The sequence below is a fragment of the Ovis canadensis genome, chromosome 5 (assembly GCF_042477335.2).
Source record: "Ovis canadensis isolate MfBH-ARS-UI-01 breed Bighorn chromosome 5, ARS-UI_OviCan_v2, whole genome shotgun sequence".
Taxonomy (NCBI): Eukaryota; Metazoa; Chordata; class Mammalia; order Artiodactyla; family Bovidae; genus Ovis; species Ovis canadensis.
The window spans coordinates 110,724,884-110,744,651 of NC_091249.1; the positions used below are offsets into that span (position 1 = coordinate 110,724,884).

The window sequence follows — 19,768 nt, forward strand, 5'->3', positions numbered from 1 at the left end:
ACAATTAGGCATGCTTTGGTCCCATCTCAGAGGCTTTGGTCATACCTTAAGGGGTTTTAATGGCTCACCTTTGTTCTTGGGATAAAATGATTAAAATCTGACCTCTGCCTACCTTTCCAATTTATCTTAAACATCTCTCTGGTGGCTCAGAGGTTAAAGTGTCTGCCTGGAATGTGGGAGACCTGGGTTTGATCCCTGGGTTGGGAAGATCCCCTGGAGAAGGAAATGGCAACCCACTCCAGTACTCTTGCCTGGAGAATCCCATGGATGGAGGAGCCTAGTAGGCTACAGTCCATGGGGTCGTAAAGAGTCAGACAGGACTGAGCGATTTCACTTCACTTTACTTCATTCTGCAACCTAGGCTCACTAATTTCCTTCAGTCTTTGACTGTGCCACGCCTTCTCACCTCATAGGCCTGGTATAAAGCAGTTCTCCCTACCTGGGAAACTTGTTAATCCCCATCCCACCTTCACCCCTAGTTCGAGACCTCTCCCCACAGGACTGCATTAGACACCCAGCGTGGTACCTGGCACTGAGAGCACGCTGAACATAAGCTAGTATGAGCACCGCGATTTATACTAACAACTGTATCCCTACCTTCTGGCACTCTACCTGACATGTACTCTGAAAATATATTTGTGAATTAATAAATGGTTGATACCACCTTCTCATTATTTCTTCTTCAAAAATAGCCTAAGTCTAAGTCTTCCATAGAAACTTTCTTGTTCTTACTTCTGATTTCTCTGTCTCTACTTTTCTCTTTGGGGTTTTTTCTTCCCCCAAGTCATCTAATTAGAAGTGTTTGGGGGGAAATAATTTTAAGAAGCAGCTTTTTTTTAAGAATCAGATAATCTGAAAACACTCGGTCCACTTCCCACATGGTCACAATCGTCTATATCTAAGTAGCACTGGTTCCTTTTGATGAAGGATTTAACCTCCAATTCGGCCAGCTGCCTCCCCTAAACGAATGTCTTATACCTGGACAGCTTCATACATTTATGTTATCTGTTGGCCCTTTGGCTGTTTCTCATTTATGCTCCAATTAAGACAAAATTTTTAATACCTTTTTATAGCTTTCAAAATATTTTGGTACTGAAATCCATTTTATCCTCACAACAAGAACAAAATGTCCTTGAAGGCACACAGTTTTTATAGACCATCTTTAGAGGAGACAACCCTTCTAAGGACCCAGCAATAAGGAGACTTAATTCTGTAGTCAAATACTAAGTTCTGATCCCAACCCCAGCATTCTGTCTGGAGAGTCTGTATCCTTCCAAATATCCTGTGTTGCCACATTTGCTCAGAATTCACTGCTCTGAGTCCCCTTCTGTGCCTGACACATCAAAGCTTTCTCTAAAGTTCAGCAGCACATATACTTTTCCCCTCTTTGCCCTGTATTATTTAGCATTTTCATGTGTCTGTGGGTAGAAGTGCTTTGAAGTGCAAGTCCATGTTAGCTCAGCCCCGCCTGTGCAGAATAGCAATACCTCCTTTTCTTTATATCAACTTTATACTCTTATTAATCAGTCCTGTGAACTAAAGAAAACACTAACACCTATACTGGGTACTTAAGAACGATGTATTCTCAAGTGAATAAACAAAGATTCTTTTGTGTTACGAAGAAAAATAAGCTTTTTTATCACAGATATTGGAAACTGGCCTGTAATGGAACATAACGGAAGAATGAGTAAAATAATGACCTAAGAAAGGGGCAGCAGTAGACAGCTGCTTTCCTATCACCAGATCACCAACAGAAGAAATAGCCCTGTTAAATCCTGGAAAAGATAGAAAAATCAAAAGTAAAGCTGGAACTTCCCTGGTGGTCCCAGTGGTTAAGACTCAATGCCGTCAATGCAGGGGGCACGGGATCAACCCCTGGTCAGGGAACGAAGACCCCACGTGCTGCAGAATGACTAAGCCCACACCCCGCTATCACTGGGCCTGCGTGCTCCAGAGCCCACGCGCCACGGTAAGAGGCCCTGTAGCACAAGGAAAGATCAAACAAATAAACGTTCATAACGAACAAAAACAGTAGCACTAATGAAGAAGAAAAAAGACTGTATTTAAACATCCTATGTAAGTTAGACTACCTGTATCAAAGTCTTAGGATCAACGGTTTCAGTTTAAGAATGCATCCATTTATTTACGTCTTGTAATAGAGGATTGTGTGCCTGACATTTACAGTAATAATTTATGTATTAAATTACAATAAACAGAACTGTATTTACAATCAAAAAACTGTATTTACTATTCTAAAGAACAAGCATCCTGCACTAAATTTTCACTTTATGCCTTTCTGCCGCCCACCCTAACTACTGCTTAACATCAAAAACATTCAAAAGGACATCTTTGAGAGAGTTTTTGAAAGAATTTTTTGACAGACATTTGTGAGGAAATTCAAGACTAACTTGACAGTATTCTGAAATTCGACTTATTTTCTTCTGGCCTCCTAGCCCTTCTGTCTCATTATATTTACATATATACACCCGTATTTTTCTGCTGGGAAAAACTGAGGGCAGGAGGAGAAGGCGGCGATAGAGGATGAGATGGTTGGATGGCATCACTGACTCAATGGACATGAGTTTGAGCAAACTCAGGGAGAGAGTGAAGGATACGGAGGCCTGGTGTGCCGCAGTTCATGGGGTAGCAAAGAAGGAGACACTACTTAGCGACTGAACACCACCACCCATTAGATAAGCCTTAAGTTTCTACCACACAGAAATAATAAACATACTTAAGGATTACTGTGAAGATCTTTAAAAAATATAAAGCATAATATCTGACCTATACTAGGAGCTCAATGCTGCTGCTGCTGCTAAGTCGCTTCAGTCGTGTGGGACTCTGTGCGACCCCATAGACGGCAGCCCACCAGGCTCCCTCATCCCTGGGATTCTCCAGGCAAGAACACTGGAGTGGGTTGCCATTTCCTTCTCCAATGCATGAAAGTGAAAAGTGAAAGTGAAGTCATTCAGTCGTGTCTGACTCTTACTGATCCCATGGACTGCAGCCTACCAGGCTCCTCCGTCCATGGGATTTCCCAGGCAAGAGTACCTGAGTGGGCTGCCACTGCCTTCTCCAGGAGCTCAATATTAATAGCTATTTTAGAATTGAAAAAATGATTTTTTTTTTTGGAGTTCAAGGTCAGAATCATTACTTCAAAATTTGTTTCAAGTATTCTCTGGATTGTCATAATTATAGGCATAAATATATAAACTGTCTATGAATGAAGCCTGTAGAAATACTAACATTTTCAAAACAAATAGTTTTTTTTTAACAACAAAAAAAAAGGGGGGGAGACATGGTCATTACTAACTGGTGCTATGTACCAAACACTGGGTTCTTGCCTCATCCTTTCCTTTTCAAATAACAAAGCTGAGGTTCAGAGAAGGCTAACTGAAGAAACAAATACTAATATTATGAAGAGTTGAAAGAAAATTCAGAAAAATGAAAGCCACTAAATTCTTAGAATGATACAAATTGTTTTAAAATAAAAATCCTTTGTGTGCCATATGTATGCTGTCTGCTTGCCCCTCTCACTTACCTAGCATCCACTGTGCTTGCCCTTTGGTATTACATAACTGGCACTGCAGTGTAAAACGGCACATGTCCACCCAGCTAAAGATTTCCCATTATGTCTTTCAGCTAGGTGTGGCCATGTGAACAGGTTTTGGCCAAGGGATTACAGCTAGAAGTGATGTGAAATTTCTACACCTTAGCCTTAAGCATTAACTGGCTTGCTTTATATCCTCCCCACTCCCATCTATCTTCTTGCTGGCAATCACTGGGTCAAGATAAGCTGTATGTTACATATTAACAAAGCTGTCCCACTAGCCAGAGCACCTGAATAATGTCAAGGGGTAGAGCTTAGTCACTTGATAATAGTTTAATTATTGAAAAAAAGTAACTCTTTTTGAGACCCTGGGCTCTGAAGATTCTAGTATATATCAGTTTAATTGGTTCTGATTTGCTATAATGATGTTTTTGCAAAGAACTTTTTTGAAATAAGATCTGTACACAGATAATTTGAATTCATTTGTTCATCTCTTCAACTAACAAGTATTGAGCAAGAGTTTCTAGTAAGGACGAAATGCCATGGGAAAAGTAAAACTTGAGAATCAGAGATATAAGGACAAAGTTAGAGTAGGGGCGCAAATATAAGGATGTATCAGTTCCTGATCGGGGAACTGGAGGTAGGGCAAATGAGACTAGGGGCAAGGCTTCAGGGAGGGAGCAACTTTAGAGCTGGCTATTGATGTAGTCTCACCCTGTCCCCTTAGAAAACACTTCCTCTCTGAAGCAACCGATAAAATTTCTCACTCTTTAAGATTACTCAAAAATATCCTATCCTTCATGTAACCCTCTCCAATATCTCCAGGGATAGGTCATTGCTCCAGCCCATGTGTTCACAATATTTTGCTCATATGTTACTAATAATTCCTTCACAATATCACAATTATGCTTATACGTGTATCTCTCTTCTAACTACATCCTGGAATTCATTAAGTTGGGGCCTGTAGTTTTTTTATAGAGCACTATCCACTTCAACAGGCCTAGAGAAACAATATGGAAATTAGCAGATACTGAGTACTTAAAAAATTCTTTTTTAAAAAAATTAGAGGTCAAAGGCTTTCAAACTTTTGGGGGCATGACTTACATAATACATCTTATATAATGATGCAGTGCACACATGTAGCGTAACAAAAGTTTGATGAAATAATATTCTAAAAAAGAACACTATTAGCTTACATTATTCTTTCATTTAAAAATCCAATTATGATACTCTAATGTGTTTCAACTCACTATTTATAATATATTAGCCTAGAATAAGTCACTTAAAAATGAGAAGGGTTCACCTAGATGCTGAGATCAGACCACCTTTAAATTCTATAAAATTACATTGTATTAAACTGTTATCCTCCATATCCTTTATGACAGGCCATAAAATAATTATCAAAATTTGAGAAAACCTATGACGCATTCATCCCCACGGGTCTGAAAACCAGTTAACGCCTTTATTAGGGACTAAAGGACAAACACAACAGCTCCTTTTAGCATTCTACATTACCAACCCCCAAAAAATTCTATCAGAAAGTAAACTCAAAGTACAGTATTATTCTTAAAGTCTCTAACTGAATAAATGAGGATAAAACTGCCAGAAATAGATGCTAAGAAAGATAACATTTAGCAAGACTAATTTCAAAGATGACCAAGTTTAGTTATGCTAAATCTGAGATAAAGACAGTAAACTCAAAAAGTTTCTCTAGTAAGCATTCAGAAATCAGAGAAATAAGACTATGTATACATAGATGTCAAGGTTACTAAACAATAGTTTCACAAAACACATATGAAATGTGTTATAATATTAATGATATGATAAAACCCTCCTATTTTTATAATTATAACCAGTAGACAAAACTTAATGATATTTATTGGAGAAGGAAATGGCAACACATTCCAGTATTCTTTCTTGGGAAATCCCAGCAACAGAGGAGCCTGGTGGGCTACAGTCCATGGGAGTCACAAAGAGTCAAAGAACGACTGAGCACACACAGAGCACAGAAACAAGAACCATCTTCTCTGCAGGAATTTAGACTAATCCCACTGTTTTTCATCAGCCCCATTTCTTTACATAAAAGTTCTTCAGCATAATGTATTGCCTTGTAATACTGTATTTCCTGGGTATAAAAAATTACTCTTCGCTTTCTGCCAGAGTGTCAAAACACCTTTACCACCATAAAAGTCACATTACAAAGACTTTTAACATGGCATAAAATTTAAGTCTACCAGGGTTTTAAATGAGAACTCAAAAACAAACAAAACCCACAAAACTTCATTCTGATATTGGGCTTGATGATATACAGATGAACCATTTGTTTTATGATCAAACTTCCCTGTCTCCTTGAAGAGCTGCAAACTCTCCTTGTATTTACCATACCCAACTCAAACGTTCTGTCTCTTTCTCAACTTTAAGCTTTGGGAAAAAAATCTCAAATTTTAGCATCTTTTGGTATCCATCACATAGTTGCTCAATAATCCAAACTAATTAACTATCTGAGTAGAGAACTGTATTTCTAAAAGCAGTAACAGGAGAGATGTGAAATAGCTAATGAGAATGGTTTTCATTAAGGAAAGAGCTCTCCACCGCATTTGTGCTTTATGCCACAGCTCTGGCACTGTCAACAGTGGATCCCATAAGCCAGTACTGCTTAGCCAGAACTATGTGTCTCTGCATTTTAACCTCAATCACCGAGATCTCAACCTATCCAAAGCAAAAAAACTTTCAAATTCAGTTAAACATTTATTTAAAGTTGGCTTCCAAGCAGTCACCTCATATCACAATGATAGATAATATATTCGTAATTATAAACAGCTATTTTCTAAGTCATTAAAACGTAAGAACTTAACTCTGCTACAAGAGATATCTAGAGTCTGAAACCAGTAGGTCTAACCAGTTCATCCACCTGGAAAATATAGTCCCTCCTCATGAATGTCTCTTAATACATGTAGTGTTTATTCAACTAGGCTTCCTTTTATCCTCCTTCCACTCGGGACTAAACTATACAAAAAATTCAGTGTGGCAATAAACAAACCTCAGGGTAAAGAACTGAAAGCTAAGATATCCAACACATTCTCTATTCTAGGGAACTTGCACTTCTTTATTGGGGGGACCCTGATCCTTGTGAAAACCTTCCTCTTCACCTTACTTAATAGACACCATTTGTTCTTCTTTCCTTTTCAAATCACAGCATTTCTTGTTACTGTTAAGATTACAGAAGTTTCAAAACTCCATAAAAACTTCCCATACAGCCCATCTCCTCACTCCAGTAATTTGCCCAATTTCTTTTTCTTTTACCTCACTTGCATGCCTATACCACACCATGAGTCTGAGTCTTGATTGTGTATTTAAACATGGCTACTGGGCTTCCCTGGTGGCTCAGCTGGTAAAGAATCCACCTGCAATGCAGGAGACCTGGGTTCGATCCCTGGGTTGAGGAAATCCCCTGGGGAAGGGAAAAGCTGCCCACTAAAGTATTCTGGCCTGGAGAATTCCATGGACTGCACAGTCCATGCATAGGGTCACCAAGAGTGGCCACAACTGAGTGACTTTCACTTCACTTCACTTCATTCCATTGTTACTTAATGGAATAAAATCTTTCAACTTAATTTTTAATTTCAAAACATGGCAAGATACTAAATGACTCTAAACAGTTTCATATCTTTGCATATAAATTTGATATGCCCATACATCTCCTTAGGAATTTAATTGAAATTTCTGATTCAGTAGACCTCAGACACACAGGGCAACTTTTAGGGTGAAGGTATCATTCTGTACAGTACTGGGGTGGAGGATAAATGATTCTGTCCATTTGTCAAAACCCATAAAACTATACATCACAGAGTAAATGTAACACATACAAGTTTAAAACAGAAACCCATGTAATTGAGGATGAAATATAAACTGATAACTCTAACTTTATTACAAATTTATGACATAACCTCACTGAAGGGGATGAAAGTGAAGGTTGCACAGTTGTGTCGGACTCTGTGACCCCATGGACTATACAGTCCACAGAATTCTCCAGGCCAGAATCCTGGAGTGGGTAGCCTTTCCCTTCTCCAGGGGATCTTCCCAACCCAGGGATCGAATCCAGGTCTCCTGCATTGCAACTGAATTCTTTACCAGCTGAGCCACATGGAAAGCCCACTGAAGGGGATAAACAAGAACAAAGCTAACTTGAATAATAAGTTTGGAAAACAGTGCTCTGACTTGAAACCGTAAGGCTACATACAATAGGAACCGTACACAAGATATTGCATTTTGCCTGGTAAATTTGCTTCTTCTGGGGTATGGCCTAAAAATACTATTCAGTACTTCATTCGTATACTAAGGTTGGAGTGTATGCATAGTGGATGGTAGACAGTGGGAGCAAGGTTTTGACTACAGATGGAAGTTACAAAGGTACAAGGAAAGAGGGTTAGGATGACTCCTGTGTAAAGGATCAGAGTTGGAGACAACAGTTCTAATTCATGTTTATCTTACTATGCACACAGATGAACAGATATAGAAGCAACTATAAACACACATGGTTTAACATACATAAACATACATGGATTGATATAACCTAGCTCTGTCTGCTCTGTCTACTGAGAGGGCCTAGAAGCAGTGACACCTGAGAAGCAACTCAGCACCCAAATCGTGGTTTCTAAGATCCTCTTCTCCAATAAAAAGGAATCAGGGCTCTTTGGGGAAATGGCTGATTCTAGGATAAAAGAATAGGAGGGTATAAAATGAATACAGAAGACAACTTGAAAGCATTTCCAAAAGGCAAGGCTAAAATAATTTGAGCAGTAAGATACTTACTGGATTATAATTCAAAGTATAAAATATACATGTCCATGGTTATATAAGTGGATAACGGAATTAATGAGAGAGAAATTACTTCTTTATAGAAGAATTCCATTTAATATTAGGCAGATAGTAGATACTCCCTCCTTGGTGGCTTAAAGAATCTGTCTGCAACGTCGGAGACCTGGGTTCGATCCCTGGGTTGGGAAGATCCCGTGATGAGGGCATGGCAACCCACTGCAGTATTCTTGCCAGGAGAATCCCAGGGACACAGGAGCCTGGTAAGCTACTCCTATGGGGTCGCACAGAGTCAGACCCAACTAAGCACAGCAGACACTCCCTTCCAGGAGGAGGCAGAACTTAATTCTTACCCACCCAATCAATCACCACATCCCTTGAGAGTGGGCTAGACATAGTGACTTACTTCCAGAGAATATAGAATGGAAAGGGAAAAACAGTAACTTTATAGTGAAGAAACCTGGCAAACACTATCTTGGCCAAGTGATATCATCAGTAATAATAAGTGGATATTATGCTCCCCATGTAATGTGACAAGCAGATAATCTCATCTCCACTGACACTCTCTCTAAAAGCTGGTAACTGATAACCCTATTTTAACCTTTTAACCTAACAAAAAAATCAGGGAAATTCAAATTGGGGGACATTCTACAGGATACCTGGCCAGTAGTTCTCAAGACTGATAGAAAAAATCAAGGAAAGACTTAGAAACCTTCACAGATGAAAGAACATTGGGGAAAGTTAACAACTAAATGCAACATGGTATCCTGGATTGAATCCTGGAATAAAAAGAAGGCATTAATCGAAAAACCAATAAAATCCAACTAAAGTCCGGAATTCAGTTAATAGTTGCTGGGTTTTGTTTTAAGACTTTAAAGTGAAGGATGAGGCAGGATAGACTCATGTGACACACTGTGTACATGCACCATGGCTCAGTCAGAGTACAGCTCAACAGTTATCAGCTGCCATTATTGTTGCTTCTAGAGAAATGAAATGTACCCTGCTTCTTGCTTGCATGGCTTATAACACAGCTATCTGGGGGTTCTGAGAAAACAAGAAGCATGTGTAATAACATCAACACTAACAAGTAACAAGGTGGTAAATGACTCCATGCAAACAGCTTCATCTATAATACATACAAACTTAATATAAATACAAATCACCAGGGAATCTTGTTAAAAAGAAATTCTGATTCAGTAGGTCTGGGATGGGGCCCAAGGCTGAACATTAAAAACAAGCTCCCAGGTGATGTCAATGCTGCTAGACCAAGACCCACAACTGGAACTGTAACTTTTCTACTTCTGTAATGTTTTAAACTTTTTCATAAAAAATGTAAAAAAAGTTTTCTCCAACAATTCTTTATATCGTCACCACAAATACTCATATTTTTCAACAGAGAACTGTACCAACTATAACCTACAAGTCACCAATATCTTAAACAAGCAATGACTTAAGGAGCATAAAAAAGGGACAACTACACATCAGTATTTGCTCCTACATTATCTCACACCAATGAGAATAAAAGTAACATCACTGAAAATCAAATCACATACAATTCTCTTATCTTTGCCAATTAAAAATTAGTCTAAATACATTAAAGTAATATAGATTAACCACAACCTTAGAAGTTCTGTCAATTCTGTTTGAGGAGAGAGAAACACGTTACCAAAGCTCCTAACAGTTTGAATTTTCAAAGCCTACGAAATGACCTGAGGTGATCTGAGATTCAACAGCATGTATTAACAACTAATGCTACATGGTACCCTAGATTTCCCTCATACCAGACACATGAGGGGGAAAAAAAACTAATAGGAAAAGATGGAGAAAAAAATATACATACTGAATGAAGAAACAGGGATTAGCAAAAAAAGAGAGAGAGACATAAAACAGTCATACTTTCCTATAATTAATGTTGTTTGGTGCTAAGTCATGTCCAAGTCTTTTGTGACTCCATGGACTGCAGCCCGGCCAGGCTCCTCTGTCCATGCGATTTCCCAGGCAAGAAATCTGGAGTGGGTTGCCACTTCCTTCTCCAGGGGATCTTCCTGACCCAAGGACTGAACCAGTGTCTCCTGCATTGGCAGGTGGATTCTTTACCACTGAGCCACTAGAGAAGCCCAATTAATGACATCATAGTTAATGTCAAAAACCAGTTTAACGCAACGATTGCAAACCATTCTGAGTTTGTGATTGCACATTTTCCTGTCTTCCTTAAAATGCTTCTTTGCACAAACTTTTGAAATTTAAGAATAAACTGATCCTTTTAAAAAACACTGAGATAACTTCAAAGTAAGCTTAGGAAACACCATTTTATTGCCTTTAAAAATTATTCAAATTCATTTACGAAAACTTATTTTAATGGCAAGAAATCTTTCTGTGTATACATAAAAGCAATGCTTACAAAAATGGCATCCCATAGGTGTCTTTATTAAGACACTAACAGATACTTGGTGAGATAGGTGGCCTTGTGTTCAAATTAACTTTGACTTGGTGTTCTTTAAATTTAACAGGTCATTTAGACTAACCTGTCTTTTTTCTCAAAGCCTCTAAAAAGTCTTTGAGAGACTCTGAATTTTTAAAACTGAGATTTTCACTTAAAATATTTCCATTGATCATATTTCCTACTGAGGAAACACTTTTAAAAGTTGAGATCCAAAGATTCTTGAAGCATAAAACAATGAAAATATTTTGAATAAGCCAAGGAAATTTAATTGTAACAGAGTTCCTCTAATGTAAAGTGTACACACATATACATTTAAAACATATTTATTAAGTTCATTAAGTCAAACACTGTGAATGCTATAAAAAGGTACACTATATCAAGGAAAAGAATTCTTGGAGTTCCCTGATGGTCCAATGGTTAAGAATCCACCTGCAAATACAGGGCACGCGGGTTCCATCCCTGGTCAGGGAAGATTCCAAGTGCTGAGGGGCAACTAAACCTGTGCACCACAGCTACCGAGCCCACGCGCCACAGCTGCTGAAGCCTGCACGTCCTGGAGCCCATACTCCACAACAAGAGATGCCAACACAATGAGAAGCCTGCACACAGCATGAGAGTAGCCTCCACTCACCACAACTAGAGAAGGCCTGCACACAGCAGCAAAGACCCAGTGCAGCCGAAAATAACAAATAAATACAATTTAAAAAAAAAAGAATTATTTTAGAATCAGGTCATCCGCTCTGGATCAATTCTAAGTAGTTAAGACCATTATAACATATCACCAAAATTTCCTTCACTCTGTAACAATTTTATATGAGCATACTATATAAAGTAATTAAAATAAATCCTCAAATTTACATGAACAGCTTTACATTATTGAAAACCTAATCTGTAGGCAAGCAGAGAAATTCTTCTGAGTATTAAACATTTATCAATCATCCAAAAATCAGCAAAATGTAACTATATATTTCTAGTCTTTACCCACAAATCTATCTGTGGAGCAAATCACCATTATAGATAACCTTAAGATAAAAATGTCTAACCAGGATTTGAAAAATTTCATTCCAAATAACAACAAATCCACACAGCTGAGAACTGATGCTTTGAAATCTTTCAATAGTTATCTTCAGAAAGCTTAACTTCAGTTATACAACAAACTTTGCCCTAACTTGAAACTGAGGTGCAGGTGCATCCTGACCCACATTTCTTCGTAAATAAGTTTCAAAACTGTCAGTTATAACATAGCCAAACAGACATTCTCCTGTGTATTCTTCTTCCTTTCTGTCAATGGTTACAGAAAGGTTTTCACATGAAAAGAGGCAAACACTTCTGAGTAGAAAGTTAATTATACCAACTAAAAATGCCAAACAACTTCTTGCTTAATTCTACTTCATTTCATAAATTTCCACAAAGGAAAAGAGGAACTCTGAAGCAAAAATACATGTGAAAACTTCCAGCCAATAACAATCAAACTGTATAACATATATTGACTTTAAAAGCAAAAATATTTCTCCCTTCATCACTTTATATTAATATTCACAGTTACGGTAACTTTTGTTTTTTGCAAGAAACTCCCTGTATCTATAAAGTTCACCTCATCACTCTTAACTAGGCACAATCTCCCTCCTCTGTACTGCCTTGTTATGAAAACTTTTGGTGTGGGGGCGCTGAGACTTAGTAGCAACAGTAAAGCAAAGCAAAGTGACATAACAGCACTAGGGAGGAAAATGGAAGGAAAACAGGCAGGCCTCCCTTCTGCTGAGAAACACCATGGCAGTTAGCTGCAACAACTAGATAACTTGACAGCCACAATTCTCAGAAGTACATAAAACTTATATGGTAGAAATAATGATTTGGGATAATTAGAGAATATACTTTGCGATTATTTAAAATGAGTATGCACTGCAAAAATTCCTTAAAGTAAATTTGACTTTACAGGGTTTAACTTTTTTCATCTCTACAACATCAAATTTTATTTACTACTCCCCATTTGCTTTACATGCAGCAGCAAAATACACAGAAAATTACACAGCAAAATACACAGAAGAGGCAAGGGTTCAGTATGTGTTAAGTATGTGATCTCTCTACATACTCAACTAGAAAATTTACTCTCAAGAGTCTTATTTCCTATTTCATGGGTAGTTAGGCTCCTGTGTTTCCTCTAGAAACTTCTACCTATTAACCATTTCATTGTTCACTAATGAATAAGAGAATGTAGACAATGTGACTCTCCTATTCACTTACTACAGTGAATTCACCTGTAGAGATTTGAATCAAAGCTGAAATTCAAAGGTTTTCTACTTTAACCCCTCAACTCTGGTGCTTCCAGTTACACTACATTGTTAAATACTTTGTATATTAAGTAGCAGAATGATACTTCAAAATGTTGAAGTATTCCATTCAACTCTCCTTATTTTGCAGTTCAGAAATCATTCAGAGAACTTAAGTTAGCACAGAGACTGTCAACTCAGGGTGTGTTAACTCCTAAGACCAATACTTGTCCTACTAAATAATTCTGCTTTCCATAACTGCTCCTTTTTTTTTTCTATGATGTTCCTGTTATTCAAACAATCTGCCTGTTCAGATTGTGATAAAGTACACCCAGCATAACCAGAAAACCCCAAGCCTCAGGTCAAATACATATACCACTGCTTTATTTTCTATCCAACATTTTTCTGAAGCCCTCTTAACTGCCAAGGCTTTCCTGTTCCTTGTCCTTCACATTTCTCCATTAATTAATGTTTCAGTTATGTACTATTTTATGTTATAAAAAGGTTATGCTAATACAGAGCGCTCTTTATATCAGGAAGTATTTTTAAGACCTTTAAATACAGCATCTCACTTAATCGTCAACTTTAAATAAGATAAATAATACTATAATGCCTATTAAGTACAAAACCCAAAGCTTCAGAGGTTAAAAAATCTGTCGTAATTCACAAAGCTAATAAGTACAACTGGGTAAATAATCAGGCAGTCTGACCCCAATGTCCACATTCTTGATCTACCTATATGATAAGTCTATATAACTACATGGATTGCATTATAAACATAGCCAGTAAAATTTGGGCACTACAGAAGAATTTTAAAGACTTTTGCATTTGAAGACTTTTGCAAAATAGCTTAAGGTAGCTTACTCTGATAAATCCTCTCCTCTTTGCAAAGACATGGCCCAAATAAGAATTCTTAACTCATTCATTCATAATCAACACTCAAGTTTGAAAAAATAATGGGGGGGGAGGGCTCCAGCAACACTTTAACAAATATACAGGTCAGAAATGTTCAAAACAACCTTTGCAGTGATAGGAATGTCTTCTATTCTGGTCTCTCCATCTCAGTAGCCACTAGCCATGTGTGACTATTTGGCACTTGAAGTGTGTTTAATGTGACTTAGTACTGAATTTTGAAACATTTTGTAATTTTTAAATTTAAATAGCCACATATGGGTACTGACTATTACACTGGACAGCACACATATAGAAGACAAAAAGCCAGAAAAAAATAAGTAAAGAAATTCTTATTGCTTTTATTTGGAAAGTGCAGATAATAGTCAAATCAATTTAAATGTCTTCTTTTACTTGCTCTAGTTTCAGTTATTAAACCAAATAATATAAACCTTCAAAGAAATTTAAGTATCCCAGTCTTTCTACACCTAAAGTTTCCTTTGTGTATCTCAATGGGAAAAAGTTAAAATCTGTATTTTCAACAAAGCATCATTTATTAGAAACTTTTTTACTGTGTGGAAAGTTAAGAGTGAATCTGATCTGAAAACTCTGCCACCTATTAGAAAAGCTAAAAATTACAGTCACATAAATTTTAAATTGTTGTCATAATAAATACTTGGTAATAACATGCTTACCTTGATTCTCCACTACTGTTTCTAACACTTTCTTCATCACTGTGTCCATTCATTGTAAATATCAAGAAGTTTTAAAATAAAATATAAATCTTCCCAGTTTAAAAGATGAGTATAAATACTGACTCCTCTTTGAATATTAAAAATTCACAGATGAATTTTCTTCAACATTCACAGGTTTCCTAGGACCCTTTTTGACTCACCTAAAAAAAAAAAAAAAAATCAGTGAGAAGAAAATTGCCTGTAGAGAAAAACACTGAAGAAGTCTATTTAGAATTTATACCAATATACTGAGGCCAATTAGATTGGATGTGGCAAGGAAGGGGTAGGGATCTTTTTCTCAAACTACCTAGGCTTCTATTAACTACATTCTTGACTACTTATTAGAATTGAGCACACCACTGCTTGTTTTTGACAGAAGAAATGAAAATGCTTGGGGAGTGACAGAACTTTCAGCCCAACTGCAACTGTGTGTGTACAGTATACAACACACATTATGGCCAAATAACTAAAGCAGAGTGGTAGTAGGTAACATATACCTAAGTTCCAAAAACAGAAAAACGGAGTCTTGACAGATACTTGGTCAAACAAAAAAAAGGAGTGGCGGGGGCGGGGGGGGGGGGCGGTTACTGTATCCAGTTCGGACGTGCAGAGATTCTACTGGAGGGAAAAAAAAGGTATAGGATAAACACTATGATTTTTTTTTTTTTTTAAGTAAAAGGGTACGGAGCAGAAATCGCAGACTAAAGAGCCAACATTTCCACCTTTCAAAATACCAGCACAACACTGGAGAGTCACCTACAAGCCAACCACGAATAAACAAAGGAGATCTCCGGCAGGGGAGGGAGAGGAAGAAGCGGGGGGGAAGGAGACGTCAGATCCTTCCCCAGCCAGAAAGTACCGACCGAGACGGGCGACTGCGAGCAGAGCTGTCCCTCCGACATCAGCACACAGAACTGACTCCTACGATTATTTCCATTCCGCAAGAAGAAAAAAAAAAAAAAAGAAGGGGAAACAGGCTGCTGCCAACTCGATCACCGCAAACTCTGCATTGAGATCTCGGTTTTTTTTCATTCCCCAGGGACTACAGTCCCGTCGACTTGGCAGCAAACTGTTAACCACCCCTCCCAAAAAAAAAAAAAAAAATTATTTCACGCAACACTCGTTCCTCACGTTAAAGATGAAGGCCACCGGGCCAGAGAGCTTCCCTATTAAAACGATCAGGTCTTTAAAAAAAAAAAAAAAAATCTGGGCACTCTAGCAAACTGCCTCTCTTTCCCAAAAGTCTCTCTTCGCTGAGGAAAAACTAAAGTTCACTTTTCCTTTTTTCCTTTTCACCTTTCACGTTTGCCCTCCTCAAAATGGCTTTTCTCTAGTACTTTCTAACTTCCTTTTTCCTCCTCGTCTTCCTTTTTGCGCGGTCGAGTCCACACGCCGAGACCCTGCACGCTCCCTGAGGCTCCCCGGCGCCCACGGCCCCCGCCGGCCCTCCACACGGCGCGACGCCGCCGCTTCCCCTCAGCCCGTCGCCCTCGCCGCGGCGCCCGTCCTCCGCCCCGGCCTCTCCACGGCCGCTTTCCTCCGGCTAAGTTTTCCAAGCGGCACTCGAGCGGAGCCTGGAAACCTCCCTCCCTGCGCTGTCCGCCGCCGCTCGGCTCCCTTCAGCCTGCGCCACCCCCGACCCCGGGGCGCACCCCCAAACCCCTCACCCCTCATGCTGGTCCCGGGGTCTCCCCCTTCCCGCCTCAAACTTCCCACACGCCCGGCCCGCGTCCTGCCGGGCGCGCTCGGGCCGGGTCCCCTCCCCCCGCCGAGCCCGTTCCCCACGTGCCGGGAAAGAGCCCCGGGGGTGGCGGCCGGACCCACGCCCCGGCCGGCCGCGCCACTCACGCCTCGACCGCCAGCCGCGTGTCCGCCCGCCCGGCCGGCCCGGAGGATGCGCGCTCGGCGGCGCCGGCCTGCGCTCGCCGCTCACACGCCCCCCTGCGCGCCCGGCCCGCTCCGCCGGCCCTCGCGGGCGCCCCTCGGGCCTGTGCCCACGGCGTCCCGGCCCGCTGGGCCGCCGCCGCCCGGGCACCCTCCCCCCCGCCTCGGCCCTCGGCCGGGCCAGCTCCCGTCCCTCCCTCCCTGCCACATCCCGACCCGCCCGCCGCCCCTTTCTTACCGGCAGGGCGTGCAGGCTTGGCGGGGCGGAAGGAGCCGACTGGAGAGGCGGCCTCCCCGGCGCCCGGGCCCCGCGGTCAGCGTCCTCGGGGCTCCGGGGCGTGTGTGGGCTGTTGGGGGGGGCGGTGCGGCGGTAAAGCAGCAGTCCGCGAGGAGGGAAGAGGGGGAAGGGGAAGGACACGGAGGGAAAGGGAAAGCCCCGGCGGCCGGCTCCGACGCGCCGCGATCCCCCTGCAGAGCGGCTCCAACAATCAATTCATTATCGAAGCACCGAACAACTGCGAGGGCCAGCGAAAGCGACAAGTAAGCAGCGACCGTCTTCCCCGCGGCCACGCGCGCGCGCCCACTCTTGCCGCTTATCGGCTCCCGGCCGCCGCCATGACGCCGAGAGAGCGAGCGCAACCGTCTCCGTCGTAGCCGCCGCCGCCGCCGCCGCCGCCACCGAGGTCGCCGTCGCCTCCGCCTCCCCGCGACGTAAGCGACTCTGCTCACTCCCCTTCCCCACCGGGCGCGAGGCGGGAGGGCGGGCGGGCACGCGCACGCCGAACTCAACCGGCTGGCTGGCTGGCGCGTGCGCGCGCGCGGAGGTAGGCGGGGCTACGTCCTGGAGCCGTGGTTGGGGAGCGGGGCGGGGAGCTTAAGCAGAAGCCGATTGGTTCTGTAACTGGGGCGGAGAGCGGAGGGCGCGCGCGCGCGCCGTGCTGGGAGCGCGCACGCCGGTCGCGCAGAGGCTGCCGGACTCTGGCGACCGCGATGGGCCGCTGATCCCGGGCTTGGGGCTGCCTACCTCAGCGGTCCCGGAGTTGAAGTCCGGGAAGTGGGAGCTGCAGGCTCGCTCCCCGCGGGTATGGACACTCCGGTCACTCCGGACGGTTGCGTGAGGACGTCTGGAAACAAGAGGCCGAGAAAGAACTAGGGAAGCGTGGTGGGGATGAGGGGGGAAGGTGGGCAGATGCTGAAGACGGAGCAGGCTGGCGGACTCGCGGGGACGGGGGCAGGAGTGGGGTCCGGTCGCCCGGGCCTCAGCCGGCCGCCGGTTCTGAGCGCCCGCCCTAAGGGGCGGAGGTGGGGGCGCTGCGTCACACGAGGCAGCCTGGGAACCCAACTGTTGGGCAACTGTGGTCTCCTCCCGCCGCTCCCTAGGCTTAGTTGCCCTGAGACAAAGGCTCCCTCGGGGGCGGGGGTGGAGGGGAAACCAGGCACCTGAGGAGGCTGAGGGAAACAGACCTAGTTGTCCACCCCCTGTGATCCTTCCGGAATCATTCGTAGTATAACCTATGTGCCTTATTCAGGAAAAAAACCTCCAGGTCGGCTCCCTGGAGGGCGGGGTACTGGAGGGTGCGCCGCCGAATCGCTACATTAAAAAAAAAAAAAAGTGCAACGAGAGACGTTGGCAACTGTTTCAGGTTAATGTAACTGCAATTTAGTTGGCGGTTTCTTTCGTAACTGTAACTGCGGGCCTCCGTTACCCTGCCCCCACCCCTTTATAAATCTGCCCAGAGAAACACTTCAAGCTCAGTAGTAGTGTTCCGCTCCAGCTGTTTTAAAGTTGGACTTCTTTTACGCTCCATTATTTTTCTCGCCCGCAGATCAGTCTTGACTCATTCCAGGTGAATGATAATTTTTGAAACTTTCTAATATCCCATTCTTCAGTTACTTGATTTGATGTAAAGACCTGCCCTCCAAGTCAGATGAGTGAACTGGCGGTATCTGCTTCCTAAAATAATTGTTTTCATACATGGGAAGTACTGCAGTTTTCGTCTGCTATTTAAACAGTTTGGTTCACAACCTTCAAGAAGATATTCAAACATAACACCAAATGCATATTTATTATGTGGAAAGGTATATTTACCCTTGCAGAGTATTGGAAGGCAAACAGGTACATAGAGTCTACTCGGGGGAAAAAAATGTGTGGTCAGTGAATAATGTGACAAAATGAAACACCACTATAGATTGCAAAATGATCTGGTTTTTTTTTTTTTGCTTGATAGTTAAATTGCTGTAATGTTATGAGGAATAAGATCGTGCAAATCTCCACCTCCGAATTCCCTGGAAATAGGAACTAAGTCCTAATTTTTAGTATCATGCTTTAAAAATTTGATAAAGGGGCCTTAATAGGAACTTTCAGTTTCTCAAACTAATTTCTTTATTGGATTACTAGAGTGGTAAGTAAAAAATAAAAGCCTGAGAAAACATCGCAGAATTTTGTAATGAGTGTGGTTCAGATAATAAAAGTTTTCAAGTTTAACCATACTGCATTTTATTGTTGTCTTACAAAAAGTGATTACTGTATGGAGTTTTATATGTTTGTTGAAAGTACATGTCAAACCTTTTTAAACTACTGAGTTGCCATTTGAATATGATATGCTTCATATAATTTCGAGGCACATTTTTTGCAGGAAAAAAAAACCTTGCCAAATTTGTAATAAAATACTGAACCTTGGAGATTTATGTTTGTGGTAAAATCATAATATACTTTATGACTCCACAGAATTTTACAATGATTGTTGAGACTGTGGAGAAATACAAGGTAAGTGGAAAACTGAAACAGTTTTTTTTTTTTAAAGCCAGTTGATAAATAAGACAAAAGTACATTTTTTCTATACAGTAAGTTCTGTTTCACTTTGTTTAAGCAAATGGTGTGTCTCCCTTTTGGTACTAAAAACAATAGACAACAGTAAATAATCTGAGCACCTGACTAGCAAAAATCCGAAAATAGTATCAACCAGAAGGTCTTTGGCTTCCCTAGTGGCTCAGACGGTAAAGAATCTGTCTACAATGCAGGAGCCCAGGTTCATTCCCTGGGTTGAGAAGATTCCCTGGAGAAGAGAATCGCTACCCAGCATTCTTGCCTGGAGAATTCCATAGACAGAGGAGCCTGGTGGGCTACAGTCTATGGGGTTGCAAGGAGTCCACAACACGATTGAGGAACGAACACTAACAG

At 41.5% G+C, this 19,768-nt stretch overlaps 1 protein-coding gene across 3 annotated transcripts in view; it reads right to left on the bottom strand.

Moving 5' to 3' along the window:
- The window catches only part of CHD1 (chromodomain helicase DNA binding protein 1), a 72,114-nt gene extending 53,929 nt beyond the window's left edge, over positions 1-18,185 (bottom strand). For 2 of the 3 annotated variants that reach the window (XM_069590183.1, XM_069590181.1), the window contains exons 1-2: positions 16,826-17,869; positions 14,665-14,864 (exon numbers count right to left, since the gene is read on the bottom strand). In XM_069590183.1, the coding sequence (XP_069446284.1) occupies positions 14,665-14,717 (53 nt within the window). In that variant the 5' untranslated portion in view covers positions 14,718-14,864; positions 16,826-17,869. Of the gene's footprint in view, positions 1-14,664; positions 14,865-16,825; positions 17,870-18,051 lie in introns of those variants that run through there. The other variant, XM_069590182.1, reaches the window with a different exon arrangement.
- Positions 18,186-19,768: the final 1,583 nt, after the last annotated feature.